Source organism: Hydra vulgaris, chromosome 15 (genome assembly GCF_038396675.1).
Source record: "Hydra vulgaris chromosome 15, alternate assembly HydraT2T_AEP".
In the NCBI taxonomy this organism is placed as follows: Eukaryota; Metazoa; Cnidaria; class Hydrozoa; order Anthoathecata; family Hydridae; genus Hydra; species Hydra vulgaris.
The window spans coordinates 9,689,935-9,706,776 of record NC_088934.1 but is presented as its reverse complement, the minus strand read 5'-3'; the positions used below and the strand labels follow the sequence as shown (position 1 = coordinate 9,706,776).

Sequence of the window (16,842 nt, the reverse complement as noted above, 5' to 3'; positions counted from 1 at the left end):
GCTCTAAACAATTCAGCAAGACATTGGAGTTCTATAGTTACTGATTTAAACATTATTTTTATATTATGAGCATAGAATATATTTGTATTTGTAGCAAGCAAGGTTATGTCTAATACTTTACAAGATTTACTTAAATTATTAATATATAATAGTAATAAAAGCGGTCCTAGTATACACCCTTGTGGAACCCTACAAGTTGTATTCATGTTGTTAATTTTATAAGTTATAAGGAACATATTGCTGTCTATTTGATAAGTAGCTCATGAACCATTCAAAAATTTTTTATTTAATACTGTAGTTTTCTATTTACGTTAATAAAGTATAATGGTTAACTGTGTTAAAAGCCATGCTAAGACCAATAAAAACAGCTAAAGCATATTTGTTTTCACCAAATGAGTTCAGAATATCATTAACAAGATGAACAGTTGCCTGATCAGTAGATTGACCCTTTATAAACCCAAACTGTTTATTATATAAGATGTTGTTTATATCTAAAAAATAATATAACTTATTATTTATTCTAATAATTTTGAAAAGCATGGTAGTATGGAGCTAGGTCTGTAATTTGTGACACGGTTTACATCACCGTATTTTAGGACTGGTATTACTCTTACATTTTTAGGTTTATAAAAAAAGATTCCTTCTTCTAAAGAAAGAATAAATAATAGAGGGATTTTTTAATAAAATATTGACTTAATTATTATATTACTGCTAACTTAATATGTCTTATTGCCAAGCCCCTTCGTAAATTTCTTAAATAGAACAAAAAATTTTAAATTTTGTTCACTATGTAAACTAAAATAAATGAAAAAGTCAAATGTATTAAGTTTGGTATGTGAAGAAATAAACATAGGAATATTTATCATATATGATTAGGGCTGCCTTACATTTTTCAGAAGAAATAAGGACATTTTTTGACATTTAAGAGAAAATAGGAATCAAATTTTATTGTCCAATTTCTGCATTATAAATGTTCCATCAAGTAATGTATTTACTGCATGCCGCTATTTTTCGCAATAAATCGTCATTTTTCAACAAATACTGATACATATCTCTGCAATTGAAGGAGTAGTTCATTTCACTTACAGTAAACTTTTAATAGTTTCAACTAATAATTTCTTATGACAGCAGCAAAATAAGTTTATTTCTACCATCCGTCCACTGCTTTTTACTCAAAGAAAATACGTCCACTGCTGCAATTGATGTTGGTATGGTAAAAGTAATAAACACTATTCCTCAGAAGTTTTAAGAATTTGTTCAGTAAGCATGTTTTATCAAACAATAAATCTTGTAAAACGATATTTGATGCCATAAATTCAGCAGCCTGTTAAACTTTTTGAAAGAGGAGGTGGAAGAGGGGGAGGGGGTGTTTTTAAAAATGTTTTTTATAACAGGTGGGGGCTGTGACGAAAAGATCTTATGTGATCTTCTTTCAGATATCTTGTTTATATTTATTATATAATTGTCATTGTAAGTTTGTGAAATTCTAATATTGGTTATAAAAATTGTATAACAACAAACAAATGTAAACAAATAACAAAAACAAAAACATTCTCCACCTTTAAATTTACTACCGTGCAACTTACGCCTTTGAAAACAAAAACATTGATTTTACTGGTTTGCCGATAATGTCGCATCCGTAGATTGCAATTATGTTTCAAGATAATTGTAAATTCTGTTTGTATTTCCATTAAATTGGGTAACTTGGTGTTATTTTGCCCATCATTCAATCTCGCCCACAATCTTTGATTGCTTATAAGTCAGTGAACAAACCACTACATCAACAAAAAGACATCTAAAGCAGTGAACCAGTCTTAATCAGAATGAAAACAACCTTGATCTTAAAGAAATCGTTATTAAAGAAATATGTCAACGGAATTTTATTAGTTTTTGATATGTTTATTGCTACCTAATTTGTCGATATCAAACTTATCTAACTCAATGGATTAAATATGGTGTTGTAAATAAAATAAAACAGTTTTATTTTGTTGTCCATAGTTAATACTGTTAGTATAATAAAGTTTATTTTGTTTAAAATGGTAGACTATGCTTAAAACTTTTTCCTGCTTAACCTACCCAAAGCAACTTAAACTTGCCCATAGAATGAATATATTCTCGCCCAATGCATCCAACCTTACCCGGGCGGGCGACAATAGATTATACATGTTATACAAACTAATATTGAAGAGATGAAAATTACTTGGAAACATCCACAAACTTTTTATTTAGTGACTTCCAGGTCCTTGTCATTGCCACCGTAGATTACCCGCGCCTAGGATTATATGTTAATATTTGTAGCTTTTGTAAATTTTGAACATTTTGTTAAATTAATATGACATTTTGTACTGTAATGTTATTTTTCTAAGTCCTGTCTTGAAATTACCATGATTAAAAAAAAAGGTGGGGGATGTTAATTATCACTAAGATTTCACAGGGAGTCTGTTGGAAAGACTGAAAAGACAATAGGGGTTTCAAAAAGTTTTAAGACAACTCATCTTTATGATAGAGTAACTCCGTCAACCTCTAAAAGTAGTGCACATGACATTCAAATGAAATAGCTACCAACACATAATATTTCTTCAACTTGTGTTAATATTAATAATTCAATTGATCAGTTAGTCGCCGTTCAGAAACGGGTTAAAATTATTAAATGGAATGAAGAAAATATGATGAGTGTAACTAACCATGTCAGATCAGAGTCATCAGTGTGCAAGACAGCAGTTTGTACAATGTACCACGTACAACACTGAGATATACTTAGGTCGTTACGAAAGTTCGTGGAACTCCCGGATAAAAAAAAAAAAAAAAAAAGAGTTTTTTTAACTTTATTTTATTAAATGTTCAAAATAATGTCCATCATTATCTATACAAAGTTGCATCCTTTGAAGCCATTTGTCAAACGTTTTTTTATACTCTTCTTTGGGTATACTTTGAAGGAGCTTCGTTATGCAAGTTTTTTGACTTTCGACGTCAGTATCATCATCAAGATTTTTTTCTATCAAGTTGAATAGCGAGTAATCGGATGGAGATAAATCTGATGAGTATGGCGGGTGGCGAATTATTGTAATTCCAGCTTGGTTTAGATAACTTGTGATGGTTTGAGTCACATGGGGTCGAGCGTTAATATGAAGAAATTTGAAATTTTGAGTGCCTGTTTTAGGTCTTTGCTCCGGTTTCAAACAATTTTTTATATAACATTCGCTAGTTATGGTGTCTTCCTTTTCAACATAACCCAAATGAACAACACCTGTTGTTTTGAAGAAGATGTAGAATATTTTTTGTTTCTAAAGCAAATACATTGTAAAAAAGGTTAAATTTTAAAAATAAAAATTTATTGTTCGATATGTCAACATTTGGCTATAGTTATTTTATAAAGTCTTATAATAAATAATTTTTTTTTAACCAATTCCTGCCATAGGGCTGGTTTTAACAAGTCTTAACTTTTTAAATTTTTAGAACATAGTTTGGTTTCTAGAATGCCCCAAATGGGGATTCGCATCAGATGAATTTGACAACCCTTGTTGGGACGAAATAAACTGTGGAGCGTTTGAATTCAAATAATCTTGATTCACCCAACCTTTGTCTAACTTTTCAAACCATATCAGCTGTAGTAATAAATTCTTTTGACTACCTCTATAGCGCTTTTTTATACTGCCCATTTCATTATGTTTTATGGTTGGATACTTTAATTTTTGATTGATTTTTAAATGTTTCAACTGATTCATAATCTCTTTATTAGATCTTCCAACCAAAATAAAGCGCAATGACATTTTCACGTTTTAATTCTATGACACTTAGAACATTTATAATAAACAGTTTATTAAAATGCTTGACCATACATCTCAACAATAACCTAACCTAAATTTTTGACGAAATGGAATTATAAATAGATTACCACCTATCCTGCATGCTTGTTAAGATGGTTGAAAAATCTATCGCCGCACCCTGTATAAAAGTTAAAAACATTTTTCAAATGCATCTTACAAAAAATGATTTTTAAATCAAAAAAAGAGAAAGCGTTGTAATGATTTTTATATCTCGGGATCCTTCCGGTTAGTAGACGCATATTTATTTCAAATTGGTAATAAAAAAAAACAATTATAACGAGTCGTAATAAGAGATAAAGAACAAAACCGTATTACTCAAACTATCCATAACAACATAGTAAAAGGATGTCACTTTAGGTAAAACGTGACCATCGAAAAAGTATCGGTAGAAATCAATTTTAAGAGAGTTGTCATGAATGTCAGCGTTCTAATTCTAACAACAAATCGTCACCTGCTACGTTTCATCCAACCCCAGTTTACGATATTTTTCAGCATTTAGGAATAGATCTACATAATCTGTTAAAAAAAAAATAAGAACGAAAAAAGTACAAATATATAACTAGATGGGCAGAATTTGATTTCATTAAAGACGAGGATGCGGATATTACTCATTGTTTCATTCATCGTTTGGTATTCAGATACCAGAGTATCGTTGAGAACAATTGTTCGGTAAGATAAACTAGAACCTAGATTTGTTTAAAACAACAAGTTCTCTTTTAGTTTACTGTCTTCATAAGGGAAAAATTATAAGTGCTCAAACCTGCATTGGAGATTGCTTCAAGTCTGCTGTTCGTGCCATTGACGTTTGTGAGGTCTGAATCAAATGCAAATATGTATAGATGAAAAGGAACGTTAAAAACGCTTAACATTTTACACATCTTGTACTTTTTAATCGTTATATTATTTCTTAATATCCCCTAAGTACCCATAACCAACCTCATCAGCAGAAATAATGCTTAAATAGTTTCTAATGCTGCTGATGATATCTTTAACTTGAGACTAGATTTTCTCTTACAGCATTATAATATTTTGGTTTACCAAATAAAAGATGCGTGCATGAACATCAAATACAAGGAAAATCGGAACTGTGAAAAGATGCATTGCTATAAAATTGCAGATGAATATTCAATGTATATTGTTTGCATACTTAAAATAATTGCATATATATTGTTTATATATATTTGCAGTATATATTGTTTGCATAATTATAAATAATTACAAAAATGTATTACTATTTACAAAAACAACACTCCAAAAAATTTAATTTATAAAGAGTAAAATTACAAGCTAAATATAAAAAAATATATATTTACAAACTATCAACAGTTGTCTAACTGTTTTTGATTTAAAAACACATACTTTCATAAAATCTTTTTATGATAACAAAATCTCACTCGAATGTAATAAAAGAACAAACAGGACAGTCTAGTTTTTCCCTTCCTTTCAAATCTAAAAGCTCAACAAGAACAAGACAAGCCAAAACGTTACCCCCTGATTTACGAACTAGTGTGCACGACGAAATCATCGTACCTAAATCGTACCATAAATTATTATAATATATATATATATATATATATATATATATATATATATATATATATATATATATATATATATATATAATCGTACCATAAATTATTATAATATATATATATATATATATATATATATATATATATATATATATATATATATATATAATCATTTTATATTTATAATAATATATAACATCAAACTTCTATTCCAATTATTTGAAAAAACTATACTTTAATGTTTATACGTGTTAAAAGTATAATATGAAATGTTAAATAAAAATAAATGTAAAAAAATATATATTTGTAATAATGAACACTGAGAACAAACCTCCTGTCGCTAAAAGATCGTCAACAATGATAACATTATAGCCCTCACTGATTCCAGAACATTGCATTTCTAAGATATCCTATAACATCAAATTTTGACGTTAAATTATGGGAGTTGAAAAAAAATCAGCAGTCGCGAGATCTATTTAAAAGTTTACACACTATTGTAATAATTCGAATAAAACACTGTTTAAATAAATATTTACGCTTCCATATTCTTTGGAAGATTCAATAGAAATGCATTTTCCAGGAAGTTTCCCTTTTTTTCGGATCGGTAAAAAGGGTTTTTCTAAACTTAACGCAATCATCGGACCAAAGAGGAAGCCACGAGCATCTAAACCTGTAAAATTAGAGTTTTATATTTCACAATTTAATGATTATATTGTTTTCACGTTTTAATATATTAGAATTTTATTTTTTTTACCAACAATGGCATCCACGTCGGCGTAATGAACTTCAATATATGCAGCAATCATATCTATCATTGAAGAAACTGCCAAAGGAACACGGAAAATTGGCATTATATCCCTTTAAAAAATTTATAGGCAATAAACAACGTCTTGTACACCATATTTTAAAATAACTTTCGACTTTCTCGGAAAAAACAACTAACCTGAATAAAACCCCTTTTATTGGGAAATCTTGTACAGCTTCAATCAATGATTTTAACCCAGCTATTGTTTTTTCCGGGGTTTCCCATTCTTCTTTTGCCCATGAAAGGCATTCAATCTTCTCAATCGACATTTTATTAGAAAAATGCTGAAAATAAATTACGCAAATGAATAACTTCAACATAACATTTATCATGCGATTTAGCACAACGTATAGCATGCGCTTTTAATAATACTCTCAAACTTTTAAAGTTGCTTAAAGCAACACAATTTTTTTTAAACAATTTTCTTTGGATACTTTAGATAGCATTTTTTTCACATATCTAAATAACAAATATTTTAAAAAATCGCTATTTCTTCAAATAGCTACTTGGCATTGTTTCCATTATCTTAGCTTTGCACAGCTGCATAATCGCCAGATATTTTTAACAGCATTTTAAATTTAGTAAAAATCAACCCTAATAAAAAAGTTGATAAATTTCTTTTCTGAAAATCAATGCGATTTATTACAAGCTATTTTATATGCATTAATAACTCAAAAAAAAAAAAAAAAAAAAAAAAAAAAAAAAAAAACCAGTTAGCCTAAAAAAAAAAACTAACTTTGAATAGCGTTTGGTATTAACTTATTAGCGTCAAACAAACCCGTTTTTATTAACCAACTAGGATCTACTATACTTAAGCCTCTCATATATCTCTTAGAAGTATGCACAACTTCACTAAATATAACAAGAGCTGGCTTTGAATTAAACAACACGGAAGAAGGGTGTATGCTAACAGTCTGTTTTTGAAGTAAAGTCAGATAAGTACCATCTATTTGACGTTCGGCACTGTTCATAAACAAACCTGATGATAAGGCTTTTCGAACGGAATTGTAGTCAGCACCGCAGCTTTTAATGCTTAGATTCAATCGCAAACTTAAATCGCGGAGTTGGTGACGTATTTGAAGAACATTTTTAATTGCTTTTATATTGACGAAATGCTCAACACACCATTGAATATTACCCTTTGCTTGCTTGTATGCCCTGCAATTTAAAAAAAGTGCACTAAAACCTGTTCACTAACAAAAATGAAAGAAAAAAATCTACAAAATGATTTGAAGAGTAAAGTAACATCAAAAAAAAAAAAAAAATTTTGCAAATACTATTTTGTAGTAAATAATTAAAAAAAAAGGTTGACTTTTTTTTAACGTTTTTTTTTTATCCGGAAGTATTAAATAAATCCTAATTATGACATAAAAATGTATAAATTATAGCTTTGTAAATAAAAACTATTACTTTAGAAAACATTAACATAATCTTTATTGTTGTTTGACAACAACAAAAAAAATTCATTATTAGATATACTAGTCTTTTTTGAGAACATAAATTTTCTATATCACTGTTTGATTGACATTATTAGTAATTGTTGGCTGATATCGTAATTTAATTACAACATCAGCAAAAAAATAAGTCGTACGATATCGCGTTCCAAAATACTTTAACAGTGTTGCATGATTTTTTGTCTAAAATAACTTTGACGTCACCTTTATTTGAAAATTTATACAATAGAGTGAATTCATTGGATTTTGATATGTCAAAGATTGGATCCGTATCGCACCTCAATGCATTTCCTGATGTTTAAAATTAACATAAATATATTACAAAACGCATCTATATTATTAAACGCTAACAAAGTTAATTTATTTTTATTTTTTTATTAATCACACTTTCTACACGTTAAAAGTATTAAATTTTTTTTGATTTTACAATTAAAAACAAAATTTCTTTACTGAAATTTAGCTGTTTCCGGATTATAAAAATATAAATTGTGTTATTAAATAAACGAGTCAAATATTTCCTTTTTTACAATCGTGCCATTTTAATCCTTTTGAACCATGATACAAGTTTTCGTGAATGCAAACACGAAAAATTGTATCATGGTTCGAAAAAATTGAAAAATTGTACGAAAAATTGTATCATGATTTGAAATATATTTGCATATGGATATATCGCAAATATTCTTTTTTAATATATAAAAATAACGAGTTTAATGATTGATTTATTTCAAACAAAAAAACTATGACCTTACAATTTGGACCATTAAAACAACCGCCACATTTCAACCTACATTTTTGCTAAACATAACTAAACTTTTAGTTTAAAGTGAAAGGATCGTAGTAATTGATGAATAATAATTTAATTGATAATAATAAAGGTAGATTAAGCCTGAAACATAAACAACATTTTGCTCGCTTTAAAAAAAAAGGCATTTATTAACTTTATTACTTTTTGTTATAAACAGTGGCGAAGGCAAGATTTTTTGATGTTTCATTTTAGACATAGTAAGAAAAAAAAATACACCTGAAAAGTTAACCCGCTCCACCCTAAATGTGAGGGCATAACTTAATAAAATTCATCAAAAGATTTTAAGTTTCATTTCATAATCTTTTAACCTTGTTATGACCATGTAAAATTTTTGTTCTCCCCGAAATGAGGGGGTTGTTAATTTCATACTAAGACAATAAAGCAGGTTTTTTTTAACGAAAGTTCTACTTACTCAATAGTTGATATTATGTTTGAAAAGTAAACCAAATATAACATATTTGGTACCGTTATAGCAAAAAACGTGATTTGAAATTATTAGATAACAAATTTACCGAAAGCTATCCGAGAAAATATCCGAGATATAACAGAAATAGAAAACAACAGAGTTTCTTTTTCATACATTTGTTGCTTGGACAGCTAAAATATAATAAATTTCTATTTTTTTAATTACAATTTTATTATTTATTCGTGAACATGACTGCTAACTGCACACATAAAATACGTGACAAACTTTATCACTATTGTTTTTGTACTGAAAAAAACACACATTGTTTTATTATGGTTAAAAAGAAAAAAAGGGCTTTTTTCAAGTTGTGAGTTTTATGTCAATTTTTGACAATGCTCAACCGATATTTTAAAACATTTAGCTTAAAAAATTTTTGGTTTTTGTGCACGTTTTGTAAAACGTAACATGTTTTGTAAAAAAATATTGGCTAAATTTTAGCGTCAATATTTTTGTGTAGGTTTGTTTATGAAATAAATTTTTTATTGCATCAAACAAGGCATAAAAATTCTTAATTAAACGATACCAGATATGTTTTATTTAATTTACTTTTTAAACAAAATATCAACTATAGAAAATTTGTTTAAAAAAAACCTGTTTCGAAGTCTTATTACTGTCCCAGTGGGCACAGGACGTAAAAAAGACGTCATTTAAACGTCTTATAAACGTTTGGAACGTCTTTTGAACGTCCAAAAGACGTCCAAAACATCCCTCTCGACTTTCACTAACAGGTCGTTGGCCCTGTTAGTGAATGTCTAGAGTGGTGACACCAAAAAAGTTTACCGCACTGGGTGAACCCTAGCGATCCTAGCGACGCCACTGTCCGTGTCCACTGGAGTTGAGCATTGTTATGACTTTTTAACACTAAAAAAAAAATTAATTAATCTAATACATTATATTTATGGAAGGAGGGAGGGGGGGGGGCAATATTTTGATCCCAAGCTCTAATCAACGCGATTTTTTGCAAAATATTCTCATTTGACATAAGCATGAATACCTAAGGTTGGAGTTTGCACGTTCCTGAAAGGTGTTATATCTAGGGATGGCAACTCCGGGAGCCCGAAATCCCGGGATTAGTCTCCGAAATTTCCCGGGATTTCGGGATCGTTAATAAAAAGTAAAAGTTAATAAAGTTTAAGTTTATATATAATTAAGTCATTTCTACATCGTCTTTGGTATAGCAGCTGTTTGGTTGCGTAACTGTTTATTCTTTTTGCAATGTTTTTCTTTTAAAACTCTCTCTTTTTGTATTTTATTAAAAATAAAAACTCAAAACATTATTGCTTGTCTGCAAAATATGTACGATCAAACATATAATATATATATATATATATATATATATATATATATATATATATATATATATATATATATATATATATATATATATATATATATATATATGTATATCTCTAGAGTATAATATTAAAACTAGTATATTATGAAAAATAAATAAGATTTTAGCGCTTGCTGGTGGGAAGAGCAAGAGTTTTTAATAAAAGGTATACCTTAATTATATTTTGAATTTTCTGCTTCCTCAAATTAAAAAGTGTGCGCGATTTTAATTCATTTTAATTCCAAACGAGTGCTTGATTTAAATTCCATTTTTGTTTCCATTAACTTTAACTTCAAGTGTGTGCGTGATTTACGAAAGTTTTTTTAACTTCAATTTAATTAACAAAGTTATTAAAAAACAGAAGGTTGGTTAAATTACAAAATTTTCTTAGCGTCCGTTTAATTAATGAAGTTATCAAAATACAAAAAGTTTATTAAATAAACTTTATTTATAGTTATTAAAAGTAGAAATTGTTTTTACATAAACAAAAACTTAGAATAAGTCTGATAAAGAATATGAAAGTTGAAATAAGGAATATAAGTTGTTAAAATGTACAAATTGTTTTTTTAATTAGAAGTTATGTAAAGATCATGACAAACTACGCTGAATTCCTATATAGACCCATTACTTAAAAGGAACAGATTAAACAGCCATGCGTAAAGTAAGTACATGCAAAAAAGTATTGAAAATCGCTGGTGGTTCCACAAAAGGTCTACATTCTCATATACTGTCCATACATAAACTTTAAGTAACGTCGCAATCTCAAGCACCAAGTTCATCCACGTCAACTTCGAAAGAATTAGAAGTAGAACCTCAAAATAAAAAACCGAAAATCACGAACTATTTTTCAGCAACATCAAAAAATCAAGAAACCTCTCTGAAGTTTATGCACGTATGGCAGTTGCACGAGGCTATTAAAATGTCCGATCAGAACTTTCAGAAAAATGGTGTTAGACTATTACGAGCAGATTAAAAAACAAGTTATAAAGGAAATAATTGATCAAATATCAAGAGGCTCTAAATTTTCCTTAACGCTCGATGAGTGGACTACTTTTGGAAACTGCAGATATATGAATGTGAACGTACACGAGTTGAAAAGTTATTGGAATTTAGGTTTGATTCGCATTTTAGGGTCTATGCTAGCAGAAAAGTTAGTTTCACTGCTAATCGAAAGACTTTGCAACTTGCAACAACTGATGGTACAAGCATTATGAAGAAACTTGGAAAAATAGATCAACAATTATGGTTTGCCCATGCTCTACAGCTGGCAGTTATATCAGTTTTTTATAAAAAGGAATCCAGTCACTTGGAAGTTGATGAAAGTTTAGATGATGAGAACGCTGCCTTTACAAATTTATAGAATAACAATGATGAAGAAAAGTATGATGATTATAATAGCGATTACGTTTCTGAAGAGGAAGATTATATTCGAGATATAAATGATTCATTGTTAATTAATGAAGCATCTTAAAGTTAAAATTAAGCACTACATTATAGGACCCGTTATAACTAAAGTCAGGAAAATTGTAAAAATGTTTAAAAGATCCCCAACCAAAAATGAAAATTATTTACAAAAGTACGTAAAAATTGAGTTTTGTTATTCATTTAATCACGGGTTGCAAAACCCGATGGAGCAGCTTGTTGTTCATGTTAGACCGATTTGAGAAGTTGAAATATTGTATAAAAAAGGCATTTCTAGATTTAGAATTGGATTCCAACATTGATGATTCAATTAAGATGAATGAAAATGAATACAGAATAACATCTGATTTAGTAGTACTTTTGACTCCCGTTAAAGCAACTGTGGAAGCACTTTGTCGACGAGACGCATCTTTAATTTCAGCTGATACTGCATTAGAGTTTATGTTAACAAAAATAAAACAACAATCTGAAATCGGAAAAAAATTATATAATGCTTTGAGTCACCGAATTAAAGAGTTAAATTATCGAATTAACCACCGTTAAGCAGCTTAGTTTATTGTCTTCATAATGGCCAGATTACTTCATCATAAATGCCAAAAGTTTTTGTATCAAATTCAATTTTTGTATCAAATTATGATAAACCTGATAAAGCATTTAAATTTGGCAAAAATATAATAACAGCAGCAGACTCGACTAGTGAGCACAAATGTGATAATAACGTCAAAACCATTAGCGAACAATTAAATGAAGTTATGGAAAAAAAAAATGCCAACAATCCGAACACCACCTATAAAGAGTAGAAAATATATCTTCCAAAATTCAAAAAGAAATGTTGTTATTTGAAAGTGGTAGCGCAAGAGGTGGCCATCTTCAAAAACATATGATTATATACTATCTATACAGCTGACAAGTGTGGAGTCTGAACGAGCATTCTCCGCCACTAGGTTTTTATGTTCAAAAAATCGAACACGATTAAGCAAATAAATGATTAAAGCTTTGAGTTTTTTAAGGTGGTACTTTCAAAAAAATATAATTCATGTATGATCATGCATATTTATATTATTTTTTAATTATTATTTTTAATTATACTGTGTTACCATTTTAAGGTATTATTTTATAATTTAAAATACATTAATTTTTAAATGTTACATCTTAGATAATTTTTAATATAACAAAATTAAGTTAAAACATCAGATGTTTTAACTTAATTTTAGGGTCATTTAAGAATTTAGGAATTAAATATTTTAGTTATATTATCATTAAGTTAATCATTTTTATGTGTTTGATGAGTACCTAAAAAGTTCTTCTTATGCTTCTCTTTCTACAATTGCGTTTTTTTTTATTCAATCCTGGGATTTTCTGGGGACTAATTTCTCAATCACGGGATTGAAATAGTCCGAAATTTTTGCCATCCCTAGCCATATATGAAACAATAAAAAATCTACGACATTATCTAAAAGTAGTAAACTATTTTTAAAATTAAGACTCTGACACAGTTTTTTCAATGTGTTGTTTTTTATATACAGTGTAGTTTTTTCTAATGTGGTGTTTTTTATAGGGTTCATCATCGAAATTGCAAATTTCGAAAATTTTCGATTAAAACGGTACCGAAATACTTTTTATTTTTCGAAATCTATAAAAACTTATGAAAATAATCGAACTAGCCAAATTAATTTCGGAAATAAAAAAGGAATTTCGAAATGTTAAATAATTTCGAAATAAAAAATTGAACTTCGAAAAGTGAAATTAATTTCAAAAGAAAAAACAGAATTTCGAAAAGTGAAATTAACTTCGAAAAAAAAAAGTGTATTTCGAAAACTGAAATTAATTTCGAAAGAAAAATCAGAATTTCGAAAAGTGAAATTAACTTCGAAAAAAAAAAGTGTATTTCGAAAACTGAAAATAATTTCGAAAGAAAAAAAAAGAATTTCGAAATGTGAAATTAATTTCGAAAAAAACAAAACAATATTTGATAACCTAAATTAATTTCGAAAGAAAAATTAGATTTTGAAAAATTTATTTAATTTCAGGAAGAAAAAAAAAAAAAATTTTTGAAAGTTAAATTTATTCAAAAAAGTAATTTTAATACATTATATTTTATTTGCATAATAGTATTAAAATAACCGGGCGCCTAAATAATTTACCACAGGGTGTTTCAGCAGGTAGACCTTTTATTATATATATATATATATATATATATATATATATATATATATATATATATATATATATATATATATATATATATATATATATATATATATATATATATATATATATATATATATATATATATATATACACACAGAGCTGGAACCAGCTTTTTTTGGTGATAGCTAACTTCCAAACATGAAGCAAACGCCAAACATTTATATGTTTACACTTATATTAAATAAGGATGCTTTGCAAAAAATTGCGATTATTGGAGGCTGGGAACAAATAAGCCCCAAAATTTGTGGCCCCACCTGCCCCAAACGTGAGAGCAACAAGTTGATGAAATATTTTTTGTACTATTCTCAATTAGACTTATATTTATATTATAAGTTTCATAGTATTATCTTTTAGCGTTCAAAAATAATGACTATATAAACTTTACAATCCCCTCAAATTGAGGGGGGTTCTAACTTTATATGGTCATAATTTTTGAAAGCTAAAATATTTTACTATGAAATTTAAAATTTATCGATGAATATAAGTCTAGTTAATAATAGTACAAAAAATATTTAATCAATTTGTTGCTCTCACGTTTGGGGCAGGAGGGGCACAAGTTTTAGGGCTTTTTAGTTCCCAGCCTCCAATCATCACAATTTTTTGCAAAACATCCTTATTTGACATAAGTATAAATATATAAATGTTTGGAGTTTGCTCCATGTCTGAAAGTTAGCTATCTCAAAGACCAAAAAAAGCTGGTTCCAGCTCTGATATATATATATATATGAAGACCACACGGGTAAAACCACAGATGTCCACTTTTTGAAAATTTCAAGTTTTATATATTTTTATGATATTTTAGTACTAAGCTATTTAGTTTGAAAATTCATAACAAAAAAACTATGTTTTAAGGTTCTACGGTCATTTAAAAAAAAGGGCAACTTTGAAACAACCACTGATGTCCAATGTTTACCGCGTAAAAAACACAGTTGTCCAAATTATTTATAACTAAACCAATAATAATAAAAGCGTAAGTCACATGACTAACTTTTATCCTTAAGAAAATTACGTCGGATAAAGTAAACAACATTACGTTCACAGAAAAACATTTAATAAAAAACTATATATATATGTTTATATATATATATATATATATATATATATATATATATATATATATATATATATATATATATATGTATATATATATATACATATTTATATATATATATATTTATATATATATATATGTATATATATATATATATATATATATATATATATATATATATATATATATATATATATATATATATATTTATACAGTAGTGGCCAAAAAATTAAGGCAGGCTACGTTTTTTAAACTTTTTAAACTTATTTTTTATTTATGGCATTATTACCTTGGATACAAATAACTTTTTTATTATATTTTAATTTTTGAAGATGTTTTGATTTATTTTACACCGTCAGGTTGCCATAGTTGTGATATTATGGGTAATAAGCGTGATATTAATAACTTTGTTAAAGGTAAAACACATGCACTATTTTCGGAGGGCAATTCTCAAAGTAGTATAGCAAAACAATTAAAAATATCAAGATGTCTCGTGCAAAATGCTTTACTTGTGTTCAAGACTATTCAAATCGCAAAAATTATAGTAGAAAATGTGTGAGTACATCACGAGAAGACCATTTTTTAAAGAATGTTGTTAATAGTGAGCCCCACACAACATCTGCAAGGTTATCACAACTTGCTATTGAAAGGGGACTTACTATTAGTTCGAGAACAATTAGAAGAAGGTTGTGTTATGACTTTGGTCTAGTTGCAAGAAGACCAGCTAAAAAATCTTTATTAACTCCATCTCAATTTCAAGCTAGGATTAAATTTTGTAAGAGTTTAAAAGACAAGACACCGGAATGGTGGGAACGCGTAATGTTTACAGACAAAAGTACGTTTCAACAGATTAGAAGCACAGGCTATAATTATGTTAGAAGACCTGTGGGAGAACGCCTGAATCCAAAGTATACCATAAAAACAGTAAAACATCCTCCTTTAGTCATGGTATGGGGAGCAATCACAGCGCAAAACCGATGCGGGTCGCACATCTTTAAAAAAAGGTGAAAAAGTCAATGCACAAAAGTATCTAAGTGTATCAAAAGATAAAGTGAAACTGCACACGGAAATTACTAAAACCAGAATTTTCCAGCAAGATTCAGCACCTTGTCATACAGCTAAAACAGTTAAGAAGTGGTTTACTGATGATAAAATTAAATTATTGGTATATAATGAAGCAGAAAGTTGCATCACATCAGCCAAAATCTGAAGAACATCTTCAAAAAGTTAAAGAAGTGTGGACTAATGAAATCACTCGAGAGTTTTGTAAAACATTAGTACATAGAATCCCAAGAAGAATGCAATTACTTTGTAATTGCAATTGCAATTGTAATTGTAAAAGCAATACTTTGTCGGATGTCCCTTATTATCAAGCTGTGCTTAATAATAAGGGACATCCGACAAAGTATTGAATTATAACATTCAAGTCATTTAAACTGTACTATTGCTATAATTTGGTGCTATAACTATTATTTTATTGAATATTAACAACTTTTGATAATTTTTATCTATTTTTTTTCATTTTTTAAACATTTTCTATTGTGTTTATTCAATTTTCTCTTGAACTATTTCAACTTTTGTTTTTATTCATAAAGTGTACCTTTTCTATCCTAACAAAGTAAAAAATCGACTCAATATACTGATTTTGACTATTGGACTATTGGTCTGATGATGCATGTTCTATGCAGCATGATTTTAAATTATTAATTATCTCAAATATAAAAGATATCAAGCTAATTTGCAATTTATGTGCTAGGCAAAGTATAAAATGAAAATTTTTAGATCGATTTTATTATCTAGTTCATAAAACTGAAAAACTTGACAGCATTACTATTTCACTACTAATTAGAACTCTGTTACATTCTGTATAGGCATGACACCTACAGAATGTGATAGAAACATGGCCATTGCAAATCAAAAGTGTCTGTCAGAAACA

General features: G+C 28.2%; 2 protein-coding genes across 2 annotated transcripts in view; both read right to left on the bottom strand.

The window, feature by feature from the left end:
* Positions 1-306: 306 nt before the first annotated feature.
* LOC136091737 (uncharacterized) lies at positions 307-6,433 on the bottom strand. Its single transcript, XM_065819445.1, has 5 exons — positions 6,303-6,433; positions 6,114-6,217; positions 5,896-6,029; positions 5,691-5,769; positions 307-491 (listed from the first exon to the last, which is right to left on the bottom strand). Exons 1-5 carry the CDS (start codon positions 6,431-6,433, stop codon positions 307-309), a joined length of 633 nt encoding a protein of 210 aa, XP_065675517.1.
* Positions 6,303-16,842, bottom strand: part of LOC100201131 (ATP-dependent RNA helicase DHX33) — a 40,601-nt gene continuing 30,061 nt past the window's right edge. The window contains exons 8-9 of the mRNA XM_065820692.1: positions 6,901-7,322; positions 6,303-6,448 (exon numbers count right to left, since the gene is read on the bottom strand). Of these exons, the coding sequence (XP_065676764.1) occupies positions 6,438-6,448; positions 6,901-7,322 (433 nt within the window). The 3' untranslated portion in view covers positions 6,303-6,437. The remainder of the gene's footprint in view (positions 6,449-6,900; positions 7,323-16,842) is intronic.

Coding starts and splice junctions, on each gene's coding strand:
- LOC136091737 (XM_065819445.1), bottom strand. CDS start 6,433: ATGTCGATTGAGAAGATTGAATGCCTTTCATGGGCAAAAGAAGAATGG. Junction 6,218..6,302: donor ATAAAAGGGGTTTTATTCAG/GTTAGTTGTTTT, acceptor AATTTTTTAAAG/GGATATAATGCCAATTTTCC. Junction 5,770..5,895: donor CTTCCAAAGAATATGGAAGC/GTAAATATTTAT, acceptor TTGATGTTATAG/GATATCTTAGAAATGCAATG.